This window comes from Oculina patagonica, chromosome 4 (genome assembly GCF_052425735.1).
Source record: "Oculina patagonica isolate OP01 chromosome 4, crgOcupat, whole genome shotgun sequence".
NCBI lineage: Eukaryota > Metazoa > Cnidaria > Anthozoa > Scleractinia > Oculinidae > Oculina > Oculina patagonica.
Genome location: NC_135761.1, coordinates 13,552,639 through 13,571,558, shown reverse-complemented (window position 1 = coordinate 13,571,558; position 18,920 = coordinate 13,552,639). Strand labels below are relative to the sequence as shown.

Genomic DNA, 18,920 nt, shown 5'->3' with positions numbered 1-18,920 from the left:
GATTCAGTGGAAGACCTCAAGGGAAGCGATACTCACTCATGGTGATTCCGAAATAAAAGAATAGCTAAAGTAGTTAAATTAGAAGCGCAAAATTGGTCCACATAATTTTGGAGAATTATGAGAAAAATTTCAACTCCAAAGTGGAGAGAATTTCCCCGGTGCACTCGGAAGTGTTAAATGCTGAACGGTATTGTGGGTCAACCGGCTGCTTGGTATCCGCGCATTCAGCATGAGGTTACCAAGGCATCAAAAACCTAAAAACTGCTGAGAAAAGCAATTTCTTATAAACAAAACGGACTATATTGTAAGAAATATTTTAATCTCAATTACTTCCGCATGCATTGCCCCTGATTGCCATGATCAGTGCGGGATACTAGCATACTTCGCTGAGGCGAAGTATATTAGCAATCTGTGTACCTTCAGCCTCCTCCTCATTTTCAGTTGCGTAGGAAAATAAAATTCAAATGTATTCACAGCCGGCCCAAGCGCACTATGTGAATTATTCATAAAGTACTAGTTGTACCTATTGGTAAGTGCCAACGAGCGAAATACTCATGTTTGTTCATAAGAACAGATATTGAATGGTTTTTGATAGAACTATATTTGAAATGACCACTGATATGGTAAATTGTATTTTAGGTAACATGCGAAAAAAGTGCTATTTCTCTGGTGTTCATAAATGACAAAGGCTTGATAGCCTTCGTAGCAGGCGCCGTAGTTTCCAGCGCGCGTATTCTCGCGATCGCGCACTCTTTTAAACACACTAAAAAACGTACACTGATGTCTGCTACGCAGGCTACGGGTTTAACGTAATGTTTAATAAATGAGCAGCAGTGTTTCATACTTGATAAAACACGAACTGCGAATTTATTGAACGGCTTAAAAATCTTCTGATGTAGATCAACTCATTCTTGCACTAATGTTTAGATTTGGGTTTAATTTGGCCTAGAAAATTGGACGTAAAGTTTAGCTGTGTCTTTATCAGATATAAAGACACTCATTAAACATTAGTTTCTTTTGTTTTTTCTTTATGAATTGTTAATGACTTTTTTAAAGATTTATAACTCTTGACAAATCTTTAAATTCTTTTCAACGTTAAAATGTCACAAAATGTAGGCAATAAATGAGGTTTCAGTGCCGTAGCAAGGGGAGGAGCCGGGGGGGCCCGTGCCCCCCCAGTTTTTTTTTTCCAAAAAGTAAAAAACAGACCTGTATAAAATGTTGAAAATAAAATTTTATCTCCCGAGAGGTTTGAAACAATAACATTTGTACTTCTTTTCATTTTCAATGTACGTAGGAAGATGCACAACAATATTAAACAGTCAAACTAAAACAAACCAGAAATCGTGACAACAATGATTAAAAATGTCTCAACATGTCACAAAAATGTCAAAATGTCTCAAATTTGCGATATGCGTAAATCACAAATAGCTCTTGGAGAACGCTGGAAATAGCATTTCCAAGCCTCTAGATTTCAAAATTTTCGGGGGGAGCATGCCCCCAAACCCCCCTAGCGGCTCGCGTCTACGGCGCTCGTGTGCCCCCCCCACTTCTTTTACCCTTGCTACGGCACTGGGTTTAATCACTGTTTTTTAAATATAACACGTGATAGTTAAAACTTCTTATAAATAAAAAATTGATTTGGAATAAATCATCGGTCAAACAATTACTATAAACACAATCAACACTAAAAGGAAGCATTTACTCAACTTCAGCATTCTCATAAGTCAAGAAAACTCTATTTGAAGTCAACAGTCCGCTTTTGATTTTCATGTCTCTCTTCGATCGTAAATCAAAAGACTCCAAAGTCGAAAGATTATTTCATCGCTTTGAAGACCTTGATGTTCATATTTTCGGCGGTCGAATATTCTGTAGGGTATTCTCTTTCGATTTATAATCCCCTAAAGGTGTATTTACCGGTAAAGGGATGAATGACCACATTGAAAATTTTAACAGCGAGCCGCGTGGACGCCATTTTGGTCATTTGCTCTCTAGCAAGGAGTGAGAGACTGGGAACCAGTTGAGAAGAACAATACAACCCAAATATGGGGTTTACTTACACTCATACACTCATACACGCACACGGCTCTATGGATGATTCTGCCGCCTCAACAGCCTCACCTTGTTAAAGAAATAGTACGGTGAAAGAACAGTTCAAGCTGGGACACTCAGTGAAGATGAATTATCAAATTTCCAATCCATAAGCGGCGTATAAAGACCTATAAACCTTAACTTTCCAGGGACGGCGTTAACTTTTGGGTTTAAAGCGAAAGTTTGCGGAAAATTTAAGACTTTGTATGGAGAATTTTGGCGGGAATTGCACAGTAACTGCGCACGCGCGCTGCGTTTGACCGCTGCGTGGCCGCCGGCCATCTTGGTATTTAACCCTTAACATGCTAAGCCCTCGATTTTTCCGGGATTTGGAGGAATAGCCATTCTGCCACTTATGACGTCACCAATTTACACGTCAGCAGATTTTTGTGATTTGCATCTTATAGAGCTTGGATAGATCTTTCCATAGGACTGTCCATCTTCAATATTGACTGCATTCCGACAGAGCTAATCGAAAAAATCGTGATCAGTTTTTGGTGTAAAATTGGTGCTAAAACAGGCCAAAATACCCGTACTTGATCATGATCTCCTTTCCAGGGTTTTCCATTGATTAAGGTCAAAACTTTTCAGGCCAGTAGAAGGGGTGCACAGAGTAAAAGATAGAGAGAATAAGAAAGCAGAGAAGAACGAAAAGGAAAAGAGCAAGGAACGGTTCAGCAAAAAAAAAAAGTCCAAATTTTGGCTTATGCGCACGCGCCAAAGTAAAATATTGTACATTTTTACATGGTAATTACATCAAAATCTTCCTGCATTGTCAGAAAGTGCATTTTTAGCAAATTTAGAGAAAATTTGGACCGTAGAGCCAAGAAAATCGATTAACGGTTAAAAAACCGCGTTTTTGGGAATAATTTCAGCATATTTTAACCCTTAAAAGGGTTAAAGTGCGAGTAATAAACGCTGGGCAACTCTTAGTAAACCTGCAAGCGCTTCAATTTCTAGAAAACGCAAAATTCACTCTAGAGAGCAAGCAACCTTTCTAAATTTTGGTGGCTACTTTTTGATATTTAAGCAACTTTAGAGCAACTTTTGGGCATATTGAGATACAACTTTTCCGGAATTTACCGGCACAATCTATTCATGCCTACCGCGGGAGAGGGGAGCACCTGACTGTGGGCACAAGCTAAGGTAAAACGTGGACTGTATCTACGTTACTTTCATATGAAGAACACACTATAGTTGTTTCAGAAAACCCTTTGCTCTCCCTGTGCTAAAACAGGGACCTTTGTACTAAACTAACCTATCTTACCATCTTATCTTGCGCAATGCAAGAAAACGTTCTTAACAAGGCAAATGTATCTCTAAAAATAAAAGAGCTGAACACAGTATACAAACTTGAATATGAACATTGCTAAAGTTAGACAATATGAGGCGAGAAATTCCAAAAGACGCGTGGAACGCCTGGTTAAAATCGCACGCGAACTATAAGTGGCGTGTTTTTGTCGATTTTTAGGAGAAACACTGCTACAAAATAATTAATCTCTTTGTTTTTCTGTTTGCGAGAATGATAAACAGCTGCTTTAATTTATCGCTAATATTGGCCAACGCTTTTTGTTTTATGCGGAAAATACTCTGAAAATCACTAGCACTTTAGAGACAGATGAGTGCATATGCAAGTTCCGCTCGTGTCTAGAAAAATAAGGAATGTGTGTTACTGCTACCTCGCTCTTTATTTATTTTCTTCTTTTACTTTGGTTAAGAATGAAAATCTGTAAGTTTTATGTAGTGTAAATAAGCATTGTAGATTGTAACATAGGTTAAACAGCAGGAATTTTATGTAGTGTGTATGTGTTTTCAATAAAACATTAAAAATGTTCTTTTATTATTAAAATGCTCCTTGGCAATACCTTTTCTTACAGTACGTAAGACTACATTAGGATACTGTAATTTTACAGACTCTGATCACTGTAGATCTAATCGACCTTTAAATGCTTACAAGTTTAACTAAAACAACAGTCTGCCTGTCGCAAAAAGGGAATCTACACATTCCCGAGAGAATTCTCGTTGTATGCACTGGCTGGTTGAAAGTCGGGGATAGGGCGGGGTGCTGCGTACAGGCTGGTGGGAACCTGATGGTAAAGGGAGGAGAAGCTCTATGGGTGGCGGGAAAAGAAGAGAGGGCGGGAGGCGGGGGTACTCAAGACGGGACAGAAGCTGGGAGAAAAAGGTAAGCAGATCCCCCCGTCTTCACCCAACGTTTATTTTTTAACTGGCCATCAACATGACACGCTAATTTCTAAGTGTAATTATTGTTGTATAAAGGTTCAGTTATATTTATATATATATATATATATTTGTGTCAACACAAAGGACTCGATATAAGCTATTCCACACCCAATAGTAAGCAGCAATTAGGACCTTATCACGACTTTCATTGAAAAAAATAGATAGAAGCCGACAAGAGCAAATTAACCACCGAAGTGAATTTGGAAAGGTGACATTTTGCATAAAAAAAGAACTGAAAAAACACTCCTTATAAGGTGATCTTGGGAGTGGTTTTTGTCATCACGTGACACCTTTTCCTGAGGGGCTCGAAGCCTATTTGAAAGTATTTATAGCATTTCTTACTTTTAGAACAAAGTTCATTATCTAAATGTTTGCTAAAACTCGTGTAAACATGCACGAACAATCTAAAGTTATTAAAACTGTTGTTTAGAACGGCAGAACGTGATCATTTACAAAGCACTGAACTGAGAGTTTTACAAGTCTGCTTACATTAGAGCATAGTTAAGACAAACATCAAGGAGCAAACAAAGATGCCAAGATTTACCCTGCACTTCCTTTGTTTTGCACTCACACACTATGCATGAATTACGTAATTGCGATGTTTATATTGGTTAGTTGCAACACACGTAACAACCTACTGTGTTTTGTCAGGTTTTGTGCAGGGTCAACCCCCAAAATAGCCACTTAATTTAAATAAAAAAAATCTAAATTTTAAATTGTCAATTTTAAGTTACAAATGTTTTGATGCTTATTTCTGTTTATACGTGCTAAGCGCGCGCATGTAAAAAATATTTGTTTATTTTTAACCACGCACAGTAGACATTTGCGTAAGCTCGAGCGGTTGCATGTCTTAGGACACCCACAAACACTAATGAAGGGGTATCCCCGAAATGTCTGACTGTTTTTACAGTATATCGAAGAGGGTTCAATTGTACGTCTCACTATTTTTGTCATAACTAACCTTAACTGTTTGATATGCAGTGAGTGCTTCAGGAGCAATGTAAATCATAGCTCCAGGGGCAACTGTCATGGTATGCTGCATGAAATTAGCAGTACCATAATCTGACACTTTGCCTCGCCATTGGTCACCCTGTCGCCATAGCAACACATTAGCACTACTGATGTCTCGGTGGATAATTGGAGAAGGTGTCTTTTGATGAAGATAGCTTAACCCTCGTGCCACATCAAGAGAAATAATGGAAACTTCTGTCACAGAGAGAGGCCGTTGCTCTAACAATACTCGTAAACTTGATTCCATGAGCTCTGTTACAAACAAAGGACTTCCCTCGTCATTTGTTGCTCCAATGAACTGCAGCAAACAAGGATGGCGGCATCTTGAAGCAATGTCCATTTCTCGTTCAAACAAAATCTGGTTGTAAGCAGAAAGAATCAACTCATGGATTTGTTTCACAGCTACAGCACAGCCACAATACTTGCCCTCGACAACACTTCCCCAGCCTCCCCTACCAAGGAGTTTATCTGTCAGCTGAATTTGATCACGGGAAATGACCCAGTCAGGGGTCTGTTGAAGTTGTTGTTCAGTAAGTGCTTGTTGAGCTGTTGACAGAGTTGTCTCCATTTCATTCATTTCCTGGTGTTTTGCTCTTAGCTGTTCTTCTAGTGTTAAAACTTGTTGTTGTAAATGAGCTGATTCCTGTTCTTGATCTATTAAATGTCTTTGTGAGATTGTCAACTGTTGTTCCAGCTCCCTTTGTTGTCGTTGAAAATTCTCCTTCTCTGCGTCTTTCTCTCTCAGTTGTCCTTCCATTCTTGACCCCTGTTGTTCTAGTTCCCTTAGTTGTCTTTGTAAAGTTTCTCCGTGTTCGTCTCTCTCTCTGAGCTGCTGTTCTTTCTCCCTTAACTGCTCATGCAAGAGGGCCTCTTGCAAATCCTTTTCAGCCAGTTGCTGTTCCCTTTCCCTCGATAGTCTTTCTGAGTTTTCTAATTCACGATCTGTCTCTCTAAGTTGTTGTTGCATTCTTGCCAACTGCTGTTCCAGTTCTCTTAATTGTCTTTGTGAGTTTTCTTCTTGTTGCTCCTTCTCCCTCAGCTGCACTTGCAGTTTCGCCTCTTGTAACTCTTTTTCTCGCAACTGTCCTTGAACATTTGTCGAATGGTGCTCCATTTCCCTCAATTGTCTTGGAAGGTCTCCGCTAGGATCCTTCCCTGTATACACTGTTGACAAAAACACAGGATTGGAGCTTTTTCCTTGAAACTAAGAAATGATAGCTACATTGTACATGCTTTTCTCTAATAAATTAACTGCTTTGCAATGAAAACGCTACAAAATATCCGTTTATTGAAATATCTATCATATCTCTTCTACTTAAAAAAAAACTAATCACTCAGTCACTGATACTTTTTTCATAGGAAAGTTTCAACACTTGTAAGATGCAAAAAAAGTTATTCACCTCTCTACTTTCGTTGATAAAGTGCATTTATGTAAATACCAAATAGAACATCATGATCTTTTTCTAAATAATCGAATAGAAAAAACACTCCCCCCAAAGCACTATAAGTAATAATAGGTACTTGTAACAATGTAAATACTGCTCTTGCAACAATGTAAATACTGCTCTTGCAACAATGTAAATACTGTACTTGTAAACACATTTGTAACACTCTGTACTTGTAGCACTTGTAACGAGGTAAATACTGTACTTGCAAACACATGCAGATAACAAAAAAAGATATACATTAAAAAGAAAATTTATAGGAAAGTTGTCATCGATGTCTAAGTTAGCTACATTACCTGTTCCTTCGTCATGCTGTACGGCAACATCTTGATCACCTTTGCGACCAGATGGTTTTGAACTTTTCGCCTTTCCAAATATCTTACATGCTCGTTGTGTAATGAAAGTTGAAGTATCAGTTTGCTTGGATTTCCCAGCAGCCACATTGGCAGCTGGCGGTCTTCTCGCTGCTTTGCCTAGGGAAACGTAAGAAAAGAAAATGTGTATGAGCTCTTTTGTAGTTTGGAGACTTTCTCTCTTAGTAATTGAAGTAATTTCATTGTTGTGTATCTGGTGAATTTTTTCTTCTGTGAACGATTTGGGAATTCTGGCATGAAAGGGATTTCTGACAGACAAAAATATAACAATTTTAAGTTTATAGTAAGCTTAACTCTACTTTCAAACAACGAATGTATAAAAAGTTAATAACTGTCACATCAGATAAAATCATTCACCCTTGTACCAAACGACACCAGGTACATCCTTTGAAATTCCATTCCCCGAAACAAAAACCTGATTTCCTAGTAAAAGTCGTCGCCCAAATCCCGGATGTTTTCTGTCGATAAACGTTTGATATCTTAATTCAAGGGAAGAAATTGCCAAGAGCAAGTTCGCATCTTCGTCTGGAAGTCGAGTTAAATCCTCCGTACGACATTGAAGATGCAACGCTTTACGTTCAATTCCAACAACGGCTATTCTTGTTAAATCTGCAGGTTGTTCAGCTTCGGGAATAGCCTCCAATAACTCGCCTCGCAGTACATTTGTCGGTGTGGACGTCTTAGAAAGGCCAAGCGCCAAGAGACTTCTCTCAAGCGTGTATCCCACACGATCATGAAGTAGAATATATTTATTCTTGGGCTCTTCCATACCGTAATGCAGATAAGGAAACAGGTATTTTATGTTCTCTGCAGTACAATAACTTGTAAACACGACATTAATCGCGATTCCAGCAGCAGCACTTCTATTTTGAAGGGAATTTCCCATATGCCTCGTTTGCATGCGTATTCCGAGAAAACGTTTGGAGAAATATGACGTAATGTACCTATTTTTAAAATAAACCACTTTATACCATAACCGAGAGAATTCTCGCGCGCTGATTGGTCCAAAGTTATGGTCGATGAGAGTTTAGGGGTGGACCATTTGATTTTTGATGGGGGGGTTGCAGGATTTCAGGCTGCTAGTTTTTTTTTTTATTCTTCCAGCCCTGCAGGATTTTTTTTTCAATCTTCAGGTTCTTGCACGATATTTTTTTAATGGAAATTTGGAACACAAATTTTGAAGTTAACTTGACCATCACCAGCCACTCATAATTGACATAATTCACCCTATTAAAAACCACTTAACACGCAATGTCTTTTAAAGTTTACATCTTTTTTCAAAGCAGTAAAAACTTTCATCTTTATTCAATGTACAAAGAAATGCATCTCCACTAGCCTGGGGCTAGTGGATTTTACTGTCAGGCTAGTGGATGTTATGCATCACTTACCCACTGGGCAAGCGAACGTTTTTTCCTGCTAATTACGTAACGCTACAGTATGGGGCCCAGTTCTCGGCCACTTTTGGCGTTAACTTGTATTTCTTACCTCAGAAGAACCGCAGGAACTTAAAATTTCGCCCAGAGTATTCTACATTATTCAGCTTTTTGTTGTGAAGCTATCGACCGGTCAATAATTAATTTGCCCGAGCAATAATAAAAATAAAAGCTCCGTTTGTGGGCCCAGTTCTCGGCCACCCGGACCCAGTTTTCGGCCACCAAAAAGCTTGTGCGTAATTTTCTGCATAAAAAGGCTCAATTAATTTCCACAGTCATAAAATCACTCTGTAAACTTATTTATGTTATGTCGATCTCAAATTATTTTATGAGACTTTGTTTCACTTTGGAAAAGAAGGTTTTTAACGCGCCTAGTTGTTTGCCTATATGCAGGGTCTGGCAAACCCGCAAAACTACGTTGTGTGACCAATGCATTTAGATGGTTTATTTTGCAGTGAAAAGGTCTTGAAAGAGTTAGGTGTTGTAGAAATAATAGAAAAGACAAAAGTCAGCTCAAAACTTAGATATTTAATTGAACTTTATATTTAAAACATTTCTTTCTTTCATTATTGCTGCAGCAGATGAAATTTTTATTAAAAACAAAAGCACTAAACTGTGATAGCGAGCAGGGTGGCCGAGAACTGGCAAATACGCAAAAGTCGCACGACAAAAAGTCGAAGTAAATTAAGACCAAAATATACAACGGTTCAACAAAAAGTTAACTTAAGCAGAAAGCTGAATTATTCTAAGTTTTACATGCCAAAAATTAGCTCTTTTGGTAGGGGCTCACGGACAAAATACGAATTTAACTACATTCATGAATTTTAAGGAGCCGTAAACAAACAAGGTTTCGACAAAAACAAATTCACGTACCTTCGCATAAACTCGACGTGTGAGCTTTCTATAGCGAGTTGAAAGATCAAACTCAAGATACTAAGAGCACAAGAATCAGTCTATCGTTTGAAGGAAATAACTTTTTTCTTTTAATTCAACTGTGGCGTGAAAAAACGCGTTGAACACAAAGTGGCCGAGAACTGGACCCGGCCGAGAACTGGGCCCCATACTGTACTCAGAAAAGCCTCCAGACTTGCATGTAATGGTTCCAACTCCTTGGGCATCCAGGATTCTAACAAGGGGGTTCAAAAAATGGGCCACCGAAGGCGGACCCTTCTAGGGGGGTACGGGGGCATGCTCCCCCGGGAAATTTTGAAATTGAAGTCCTCGGAAATGCGGTTTCCAGCTTTTTGAGGGATGATTGTGGACAAGGACTACGTTTAAAGGACTACGTTTAAGACTTTACAGTACAAGATCAACTGACTCTTAGAAAATGAAACTTAAATCACTGTAATATATTTGTCTTCGCCATCTCTCAAAAATTGGATCAACGAGTAACATTCTATGAGGTTGTTGTTCGGCAAATTTCTGAACTATAGCATCGTAATCGACAGGCTTTTCGTAATGGCTACTCATTAAAGCCAGGCCCGAGAGTCTCGGTTGTCATCGTCGTTCGAAGGTGGCCCTTGACCAGTTTTAGAGTGCTGTTTGAGCACTCGTTGTCTGCTAATGTCACTGGAATTGTACATGCAATTCGCAACAACAGGTGGATGTTCGGAAAGATGTTTTGAATCTGAATGCATGAACATCTTTGAATCATAATGCCCTTCTGGATCAGAGGGTTCACTTTAATATGAAATCTAATTGGTAAATCACGCGTCACGCGCTTGCAAAATACCAAATCACGCATTAAAATATGCGATGCCCAGTGTGACACAGCTACTTCAGGGGCCGTCATGCGTCACGCAAAAATCCTTTGCCACGCCCTGATTACGGCTGCTCGACATTTTTTTCCTTCTTAACAATTCTACATGATATTTTTTTTAAAACCAGAAGCACATGCTCGATATTTTTTTTGGGATTTGCACAACCCCCCCATCAAAAATCTAATGGTCCACCCCTTATATAATAGCCTGAATTCTACGCGCATTTTGATTGGTTCTTACTTATGATCTATCAGAGTACAGACACATGGATGACGTCACGCGGTGGTGTGACTCGCGCGCGTGATCAGAGTTTATAAATCAGAGTTTATCCAAATCAGAGTTGTCGGAAAAGTTTTTCAAACTTGCGGGGCCACAACAAAGCAAAAAAGTTCAGCTTAATTACAAATCTTCAGTGAGAAACAATACGCCAAGCATCGTTCACCTTTCGAAGCATTTAACTGGGCGAAACAAGCTTGAAAAAGACAGTGAATTATTCGAGAAATTATCCGAAATCTTTATGAAAGTTTGACCGATGTTGTGCAATTGGACGACGCCACGGGAAACAAACGAATTGTGGTTGAACGCGTCGGTTATGTTTACAGATTTGAACAACTTTCCAAATCGGAATAAAGGTTAGAGTTTTAATTGACTTTCAATTGAGTCCGATTTGTTTAATCACGAGTATGATTACAGACAGAATTGGATGACACGAAGTCCAGTTACCAATTAATCAAAACTATGACAAAATTTGAGAAACAAATTAAACTAATCTTCGGTTAATGGTTAAACTCCTTTATAAATATTGAATTTTGTTATAGTTTTGATTGAATAAAGGTTAGAGTTTTCATTGACTTTCAATTGACCATTTTTCTGTTTATTTAATTAATCAAAACTATAACAAAATTCTCGATCGGTGATTGGTTATCAGCAGCCCGAGGCGCAGTGGCTTAATGGCTAGCGCGCCGGTCTCTGTAGCGGACGTTCCGGGTTCGAGCCCTGGCTGGGGTCACTTGTGTTGTGTTCTTAGTTACGACACTTTGCTCTCATCATGTCTCTCTCCACCCAGGTGTATAAATGGGTATCGACTAAATAATGCTGGGGGGGGGGGGGGGGGGGATGGCTGTCAAAGCTTGACATGTTCACGATTCAAATGAAATTCATAGTACAGTTGAAAAAAGCGTCGACGGTTTTAATACGCGTGAAAAAAAAAAAAAAAACGCGGGAAAAAGTTGGCCGTTCACGGTAACTCGAAAATGACAGTATCTTTCTTTCAGATCTTAACTTAAATATAAACTCATTAGTTTACATCCGTGGAGAGGGATCGTCTATGATTTGGGGGCATTTCCGGGTGGAGGAGCTGGAGGCTATACGGTATCTTGACAATGTGATTGCCTTCAAGAATTCAACTGAGTACTAGTCTGCAAGGTTCGGAACATGAGTGATTTGAAATGGGAACTGAAAATGGGAAATAAAATATAAAAAATTGTCAATTGTAAATCAGAAATGAATTTTGTTTGTTTATGTGGGTTAAGATTTGCGCATACCTTTAAAGAACTATGGACAGAGCAGAATTCAAAGATTTTTCCTTTTGGACAACCTCGAATGATGGATGAAATTGGTTGTTAGTATTAGTAAGACGTGTAACGTATAAGGGCGTTGCGAGAAGAGGAAAAGGAAGGTCTTCGTTCCCAGGATCTCTCTTCCCCCCGTCCCCGAGCGGAGCAGGAAGAAGAGAACCACTGGGAACGAGCATGAGGACACAACTGCGAGGAGAACGGAGAAAGCGCTAATCTCCATCAAGATAGACTTTTATTCCAAAAAGACTATACTTAAGGTATTTTGCCCGGTTGTGGATTTGCGCAGGTCGGTCTTGAGAGGGGGTGGAGGGGGGGGGGGGGGGAACAACGCGAGCTCTGAGCAGCAGGCAAGCAGCAGTTGAGATAAGCAATGGTGCACAGGGTTTAATATAGCTCGACTGCACTCATATAAGTGGCATTTTATGCCCCTCCTGGGGGGTACTCGAAGTATACGTGACGGGGTGATCCGACATATTTTTTGGGTTACACGCTCGGTTTTTTTTTTTGGGGGGTGGGGGGGTCAAGGGATCTGTCACGTATTTTTTCAGGAGCCCATTATCCCTTCATATAAAATAAGTCTCTTTCATTTATACACTGCAGTGCTCCATTCTAACTGCACTGGAGTATTTTGCTCTTGTGTTGTACGCGGCGATTTCTTGCTAAGTTAACCTTGATTTCTGTTCGATCGTGCTAAACAGAAAATAGGATCCTGTCGATCGGCTGCTTGCATAAAGCGATGACGTCATCAGTTACACGTCATCGCTTAAAAAAAGGAACAGAAAATATTATTTTTAAGCAAATGAAAGATCATCGCAGTAATGTACTCAACTAAAGCAGTTGAGAAAAGCAAGCCTGAAAACAAAAAATCAGGCTTAACCGGTAGCCGAATAGCTAAGCATATTTCAATCTATAGAGGTTATCTCGTCCTAGTTTTGTACGGAGGCCGGTAGCACTAAGACGGCAGACTTTGTAAAGCCCTAACGGCACGATTCTGTAGTTCTTGTAATTTGTTGTTCGCTAATTCGTCGCTAAGACCATTTCACACAGCGGAACAATAGTCGAAAATTCCTTTTTGCATTTTGTTGCAATTGTCAAAAAGGACTTACTTTTTCATAAACTGAATAAAAAAGTATCCGAACTACTTATTTAGGCAAAGAAAGAAAATGTATTTTCTGTTAGAAAATGTCAAATGTAGTAGGGCAAAGGAGAAAATTTACCTAAGGGCTGCTCCTTCCACAATGCCACTCACAGCTTTGTAGGGATTAACATAATGAATCACAAGCGCTGAAGAACTGAAACTTCACCTTATAAATTATCAAAGATCCTTCTCCGCTAACCCACAGTAGGGTAAATGTCGTTTGTCATAAAAGGGATATTGCAATGATTACCAGAGTATGTGGTAATTAGAGCCTGTTTGCATGGCTTTCTAAGTAAAAAAAGGAGGGGGGGCAACCTCAAGCCAAGTGGCGCATACGGCCGGGGCTTATCCCGGTTTCGATAGGAATGTTACTACTGCTCCCTTGATGGTCTGCTAGTCCACCGCAAGGTTATCCCTCCCCCCCCCCCCCCAGCATTATTTAGTCGATACCCATTTATACACCTGGGTGGAGAGAGACATGATGAGAGCAAAGTGTCGTAACTAAGAACACAACACAAGTGACCCCAGCCAGGGCTCGAACCCGGAACGTCCGCTACAGAGACCGGCGCGCTAGCCATTAAGCCACTGCGCCTCCCATTAATGGAAACCAAAAACCAGATGGAAGTAAACAAGTCAAAGTAAAAACGTATTTTCAGTGTCGTGCATTACAACCAATCAGCTCCAGTCCAACAAAAACAGTTTATTAGACCATTATAATTCTTTACAAAAGTTTGATCTAAACTAAAAAATTGGAAACCGGTGATCCAATGTATAAACTTTAGTAGAAGGTAAACAAGTTGGATGGCTGAAAAATATGTATTTTAAAAGTAATGGATGCCAGTGTAAATGGTGGACTATTGGCTTTAGATTAAACAGTAGAAACAATATGATAAAGGAAAAAACAATAATAACAAGCATACATAATAAGTGCAATTTTTTTAAATACAAAGGTAGACCTGGATTACAGTTGTGTTTACTAGAAGTATTACAACAAAGAAAATAAAAATATATTGGTAGATTACCACTAGAAAACTGAAAGTTTGGAGTCGAATGAGATCGTGGAACTTTATTAATTGGGGCTGGGCAAAGGCATTTCTTTTGTAAATTTTGAAGGGGCCAGCTTATACTATTTCATGTTGTTTTTGGTAGTATTGACCCAAACAAGTAAACTACAAGAAATAAGTAGACCTTATCAAAGCATTCCTTCATCAGTCTATTCATAAGAAACCTTGCTGCCAACTCTGATGGGTTTACTATAATGTTGGACCCACTATCTCCCACTCTCTTGAGGGATTTGATTTTGTTCCAAAACCTAAACTTAGTATAGCAAGCAGTGTAGAATTTCAAGTGAGAAAACCGGGATCCGGTTACATATCCGAGCACCTGATATACGAGTTAATCAGCAGATGAAATCATAAAACTACGAAATCTGGTCTAATTAATCCATATAGAACAACTGAACTCAATACTAACTTATTATATAACGGTCTTACAATTTAACAAAAGCTATGTTAGACCTGGGTTTTACAGCAAATACAGCCACCGTTGACGTTCATGGAATTAAGACGTGGTGTAACAGGTGTGGCTGTTACTGTAAATAATCGACTCTTGAAGTTTATTTTCCTGTGTAACTAAATTTCATTGGCGTGTAATTAACAATTAGACTACGAGCCCGAGTTTTCTATTTAACAATTAGACGGCAAGCTCGAGGTTTCTACCGGCTGATAGTTGGCGAGGGGCGAAGCCCCGAGCCAACTATCAAAAGCCGGTAGAAACCGAGAGCGAGCCGTCTAATTGTGTTAGCATAACCCACTGACCGATATATTAAACTCAGAATATCGCTAGAATTGATTTATTGAAGGTTTTGATTGATTAAATTCAGCGAAGACTAAGCGCGCGCTCCGCGAGCCTTCTACGGATCGATAGTAGGCACCTGTGTAGCCAATCAGATTGCACGATTGCCAATAGTAGGTCAGTGTGGTTATGCTAACGGCGAATAGAAATCAGTGGGAGAACCAATCAGATTCGCGGATTTCCAATAGAACACAGCTGAGTTTTTACTAAATGTAGTTATACTTCAGTCATACTTCCGACGGTCTACTGTTATTTAAACGTGAGATATAAAATTTTTCGCCAGATAATTTACACAAAGTATCTTTCACTAATATTAAACTGATTAAATATTCTTCAAAAAGCGCACAGCCTCGAATCAACTATCATGGTCGATAATAGACCTTATTAGCTACGTATGTAAATTCCCCATTGTAGATCATGTGATGTTCTCTAGTGAATTGTTCTTATGTCTATCTGGAAATTATCCAGTCATTTCCACGAGAATTTGTTTGAGTTTGAAAGAAAAAATTCTCAAGGGTAACATCACGTGGTCTACAATGGGACAAAATTGAATTTTTTGACGTTTTGTTAATACTTTTCAGCCATATTTATGAAAAACCACTCACGTGCTTCAAGGACTATCGAGAGATTGTAGGTACCCGTATAGCCAATCAGATTGCGAGTTTGCCAAGTGGCGAGCAACTGGGTTATAACAGGAGCCCATTATCCGGAGCGAGCAACCTCCATACTACGTCTATGAAACGGCGTTTTCACAAGTAAAGGTATTTTTAGACATGATTTTCCCGCTAATTGGTTTCGATTTCATAAGAGACTGTTGATACATAACTACAGTACCTCATCCTAATGGGAAGTTAACCCGTGGCCATGGCGGGCACATGCAAGGAATCTTCTTTGGTCTTTCTGACAGCATTCCTCGAGCGATGATTTCAGTATTTCCTCGCAAAGCAGGAAATCGGAAACAACAATTTTCACTGGGAAAGGCTTTGCTAAAAATAACTTTACTTGTGAAAATGCTGTTGCACAAATTTCATGGAAGTTGCACGCTCAGGGTAATGGGCTCCTGGTTATGCTAATACTAAATACTTCAAGGGTCTTTACTTTTTACTCATTTTCAGACACATGGGACCTGTAATCCGGACGAGGCGAACTAACACTGGCAAAAAGGAACGACAATTTACAAGAACCTTATCTTGTATTGTAAACTGTAAACTTGTCTTGTCTTGCCTTGTCTTCTATAGTAAACTTTCATCCCGCCGATTTTGCCAGGTTCACTTTGTCTTGCACGGATTAACTGCCCCTGCGTCTCCGGTGATGCTTTTATCAAAAGCATTGAACACAATTTTGTGCAATTGTCATTTATGCAATTATGTAAAAATATCATCTTTCCTACAGTTGTACAATAATTATTATCAGGTGGCATAGCCATGGGTTACAGTCGTCTCCACAGGAAAAATTAACGTTGCATGTTGCAAAATTGCCATGCTATTGGTTTCTATTGTGATTTTAATAGAAAGCTTTTAAATCACGCTTTCACTGGGCAAATCATTTCCATTATGCTAAAAGCTCCTAAAGAAAAACGTATCAGATTATTTTAAACTGGTTGTTCAAGTTCCTCAATAATCTCTTCCATATTTGGTCTCGCCTCTGGTTCTGTTTGCACACATCCCCGTATGAGGGCGCGAAGCAGGCGGTTTTCCACCATTACAATTTGTTGATCACGCCTTTCAGGATCTGGCAATTCCCGGATGCACATTTCACAGAGGAGAATACCAAAACTGTACACATCGACCTAAAGGCAACAACAGATGGAAAAAATTAAATACTACGCTGATGATATTTACATCCAACAGGCTAGCATTTTACGTTCGCCTTTGCAACACCAACAGCGACGGATAATAAACACAGTAACCTCCATTTGCCTTCAAAACTATTTCTCCTCACTTTATCCCATATAAAGTACCGTTCCTAGATTCATCCTATTAGTCCGTGAAAAATTTTCTGATATCTCAAAAAACATATTTCCAATGTGACTTCGACAAGTGAGAGAGATTCTTCAGCGAGAAAAGTAAACGTGGTATTTCTTTACGTTTCCTTCCACTGTCTTTTTCTTGAAGCTCAAGACGAATCCGTGTATATTTCCGCCCAATGGAGGTTATTGTAGTTTTTATTTTCTCTTCTAACTTATTCTTCGAGTCATCGCGCGGATCTCTCATTTTGTTTCTGCTGTATACATATAACTGAACTGAAACTTTGCAAACTGATGAAATATATCTTAAAATAAGTGATAGCTAACCTTGTCTGTTTGATTTGAAGTGAGTGCCTCAGGAGCAATGTAAATCATAGCTCCAGGGGCAACTGTCATGGTATGTTGCATGAAATTAGCGGTACCATAATCTGACACTTTGCCTCGCCATTGGTCACCCTGTCTCCATAGCAACACATTAGCGCTACTGATGTCCCTGTGAATGATTGGAGAAGGCTTCTTTTGGTGAAGGTAGCTTAACGCTCGAGCCACATCCAGAGAAATTTTGGATATTTCTGTTGCAGAGAGAGATCGCTCCTCTAAAAGTGCTCGTAAACTTGATTCCATGAGCTCTGTTACAAACAAAGGACTTCCCTCGTCATTTGTTGCTCCGATGAACTGCAACAAACAAGGATGGCGGCATCTTGAAGCAATGTCCATTTCTCGTTCAAACAAACTTCGGTTGTAAGGAGAAAGAATCAACTCGTGGATTTGTTTTACAGCTACAGCACAGCCACAATACTTGCCCTCGACAACACTTCCCCAGCCTCCCCTACCAAGGAGTTTATCTGTCAGCTGAATTTGATCACGGGAAATGACCCAGTCAGGGGTCTGTCGACGTTGTTGTTTACTCAGTGCTTGCCGAGCTGTTGACAGACTTATCTCCAGTTCATTCAGTTGCCGATCTTTTGCCCTCAGCTGTCCATCTTGTGTAGTAACTTGTTGCTGTAAATTACCAGATTCGTCGTCCTTTTCTCTAAGTTGTTCTTGTAAGTTTGTCAGCTGCTGTTCCATCTCTCTCAACTGTCTTTGTGAATTTTCCTCTTGTTGGTCTTTTTCTCTCAGCTGCTCATGCAAGCCGGCCTCTTGTAACTCTTTTTCGCGCAACTGTCTTTGGAAATGTGTCAACTGCTGTTCCTTCTCCGTCGATTGTCTTTCTGAGTTTTCTAATTGTTGCTCCAGTTCCCTCAGTTGTCTTTGTAGAGTCTCTTTGTGTTCATCTCTCTCTCTCAGCTGTTGTTCCATCTCCCTCAATTGTCTCTGCAAAGTTTCTTCTTGTTGGGTTTTCTTCCTGAGTTGCCCATGCAGGTTGGCCTCTTGTAACTCCTTTTCACCCAGTTGTCTTTGGAAAGATGTCAACTGCTGTTCTCTTTCCCTCGATACACTTTCCGAGTTTTCTAATTCAAGGTCTTTCTCTCTCAGTTGTTGTTGCAGTCTTGTCACCTGTTGTTCCATCTCCCTTAATTGCCTTTGTAAGTTTTCTTCTTGTTGATTTTTCTCCCTCAGCTGTTCATGTAAGTTCGTCTCTTGTAACTCTTTTTCTCGCAACTGTCTTTGGACATTTGTCAAATGCTCTTCCATTTCATTCAATTCTCTTTGCGAGTTTTCGTTTGGACCTTTCCCTTTACACACTGTTAAAAAAATATTTGAATTAAGTAGATTGTAGATAGAGAACTGCTCTTCCGAGGTAAAAAAATTAACCTGAATAAATGAATAAAGCTGTTTTTCTGTCAACTGCTGAATTTTTTAATTATAAAACACGGTGTAGCTAGGTTTTTTCAAACAGGGGGAGGGTCACACTGTGTCACACCCAGGGAACTTGCCAGATTGTCATGTCGACAACCACGTTGTGTTTTACTAGAAGTGACATTTTTTCGGATGAGTAGTCAGGGTTTTTGCTAACATTTCAAAGTACCGACTTCAAAGTTAAAACAGGCGGACATGAAGGGCGAAGGCGCAAACATGAGGGC

General features: G+C 39.5%; 1 protein-coding gene, 1 long non-coding RNA gene and 1 pseudogene across 3 annotated transcripts in view; all 3 read right to left on the bottom strand.

Moving 5' to 3' along the window:
• LOC144651466 (uncharacterized) overlaps positions 1-134 on the bottom strand; it is a 31,440-nt pseudogene extending 31,306 nt beyond the window's left edge. The window contains exon 1 of the transcript XR_013570323.1: positions 37-134. The product of XR_013570323.1 is annotated as an uncharacterized LOC144651466 (transcript). The remainder of the gene's footprint in view (positions 1-36) is intronic.
• A 13,621-nt stretch (positions 135-13,755) lies between these two features.
• LOC144651571 (uncharacterized) lies at positions 13,756-15,351 on the bottom strand. The gene is made up of 2 exons (XR_013570341.1): positions 15,150-15,351; positions 13,756-14,737 (listed from the first exon to the last, which is right to left on the bottom strand). It is a non-coding gene; the product is annotated as an uncharacterized LOC144651571 (long non-coding RNA).
• Positions 15,352-15,513: 162 nt separating this feature from the next.
• Positions 15,514-18,570, bottom strand: LOC144651491 (uncharacterized). Its single transcript, XM_078511438.1, has 2 exons — positions 17,221-18,570; positions 15,514-16,716 (listed from the first exon to the last, which is right to left on the bottom strand). Exons 1-2 carry the CDS (start codon positions 18,529-18,531, stop codon positions 16,519-16,521), a joined length of 1,509 nt encoding a protein of 502 aa, XP_078367564.1. The 5' UTR covers positions 18,532-18,570; the 3' UTR covers positions 15,514-16,518.
• Positions 18,571-18,920: the final 350 nt, after the last annotated feature.

Coding starts and splice junctions, on each gene's coding strand:
- LOC144651491 (XM_078511438.1), bottom strand. CDS start 18,531: ATGGAAGAGCATTTGACAAATGTCCAAAGACAGTTGCGAGAAAAAGAG. Junction 16,717..17,220: donor CTTCAAATCAAACAGACAAG/GTTAGCTATCAC, acceptor TGTTGCCTTTAG/GTCGATGTGTACAGTTTTGG.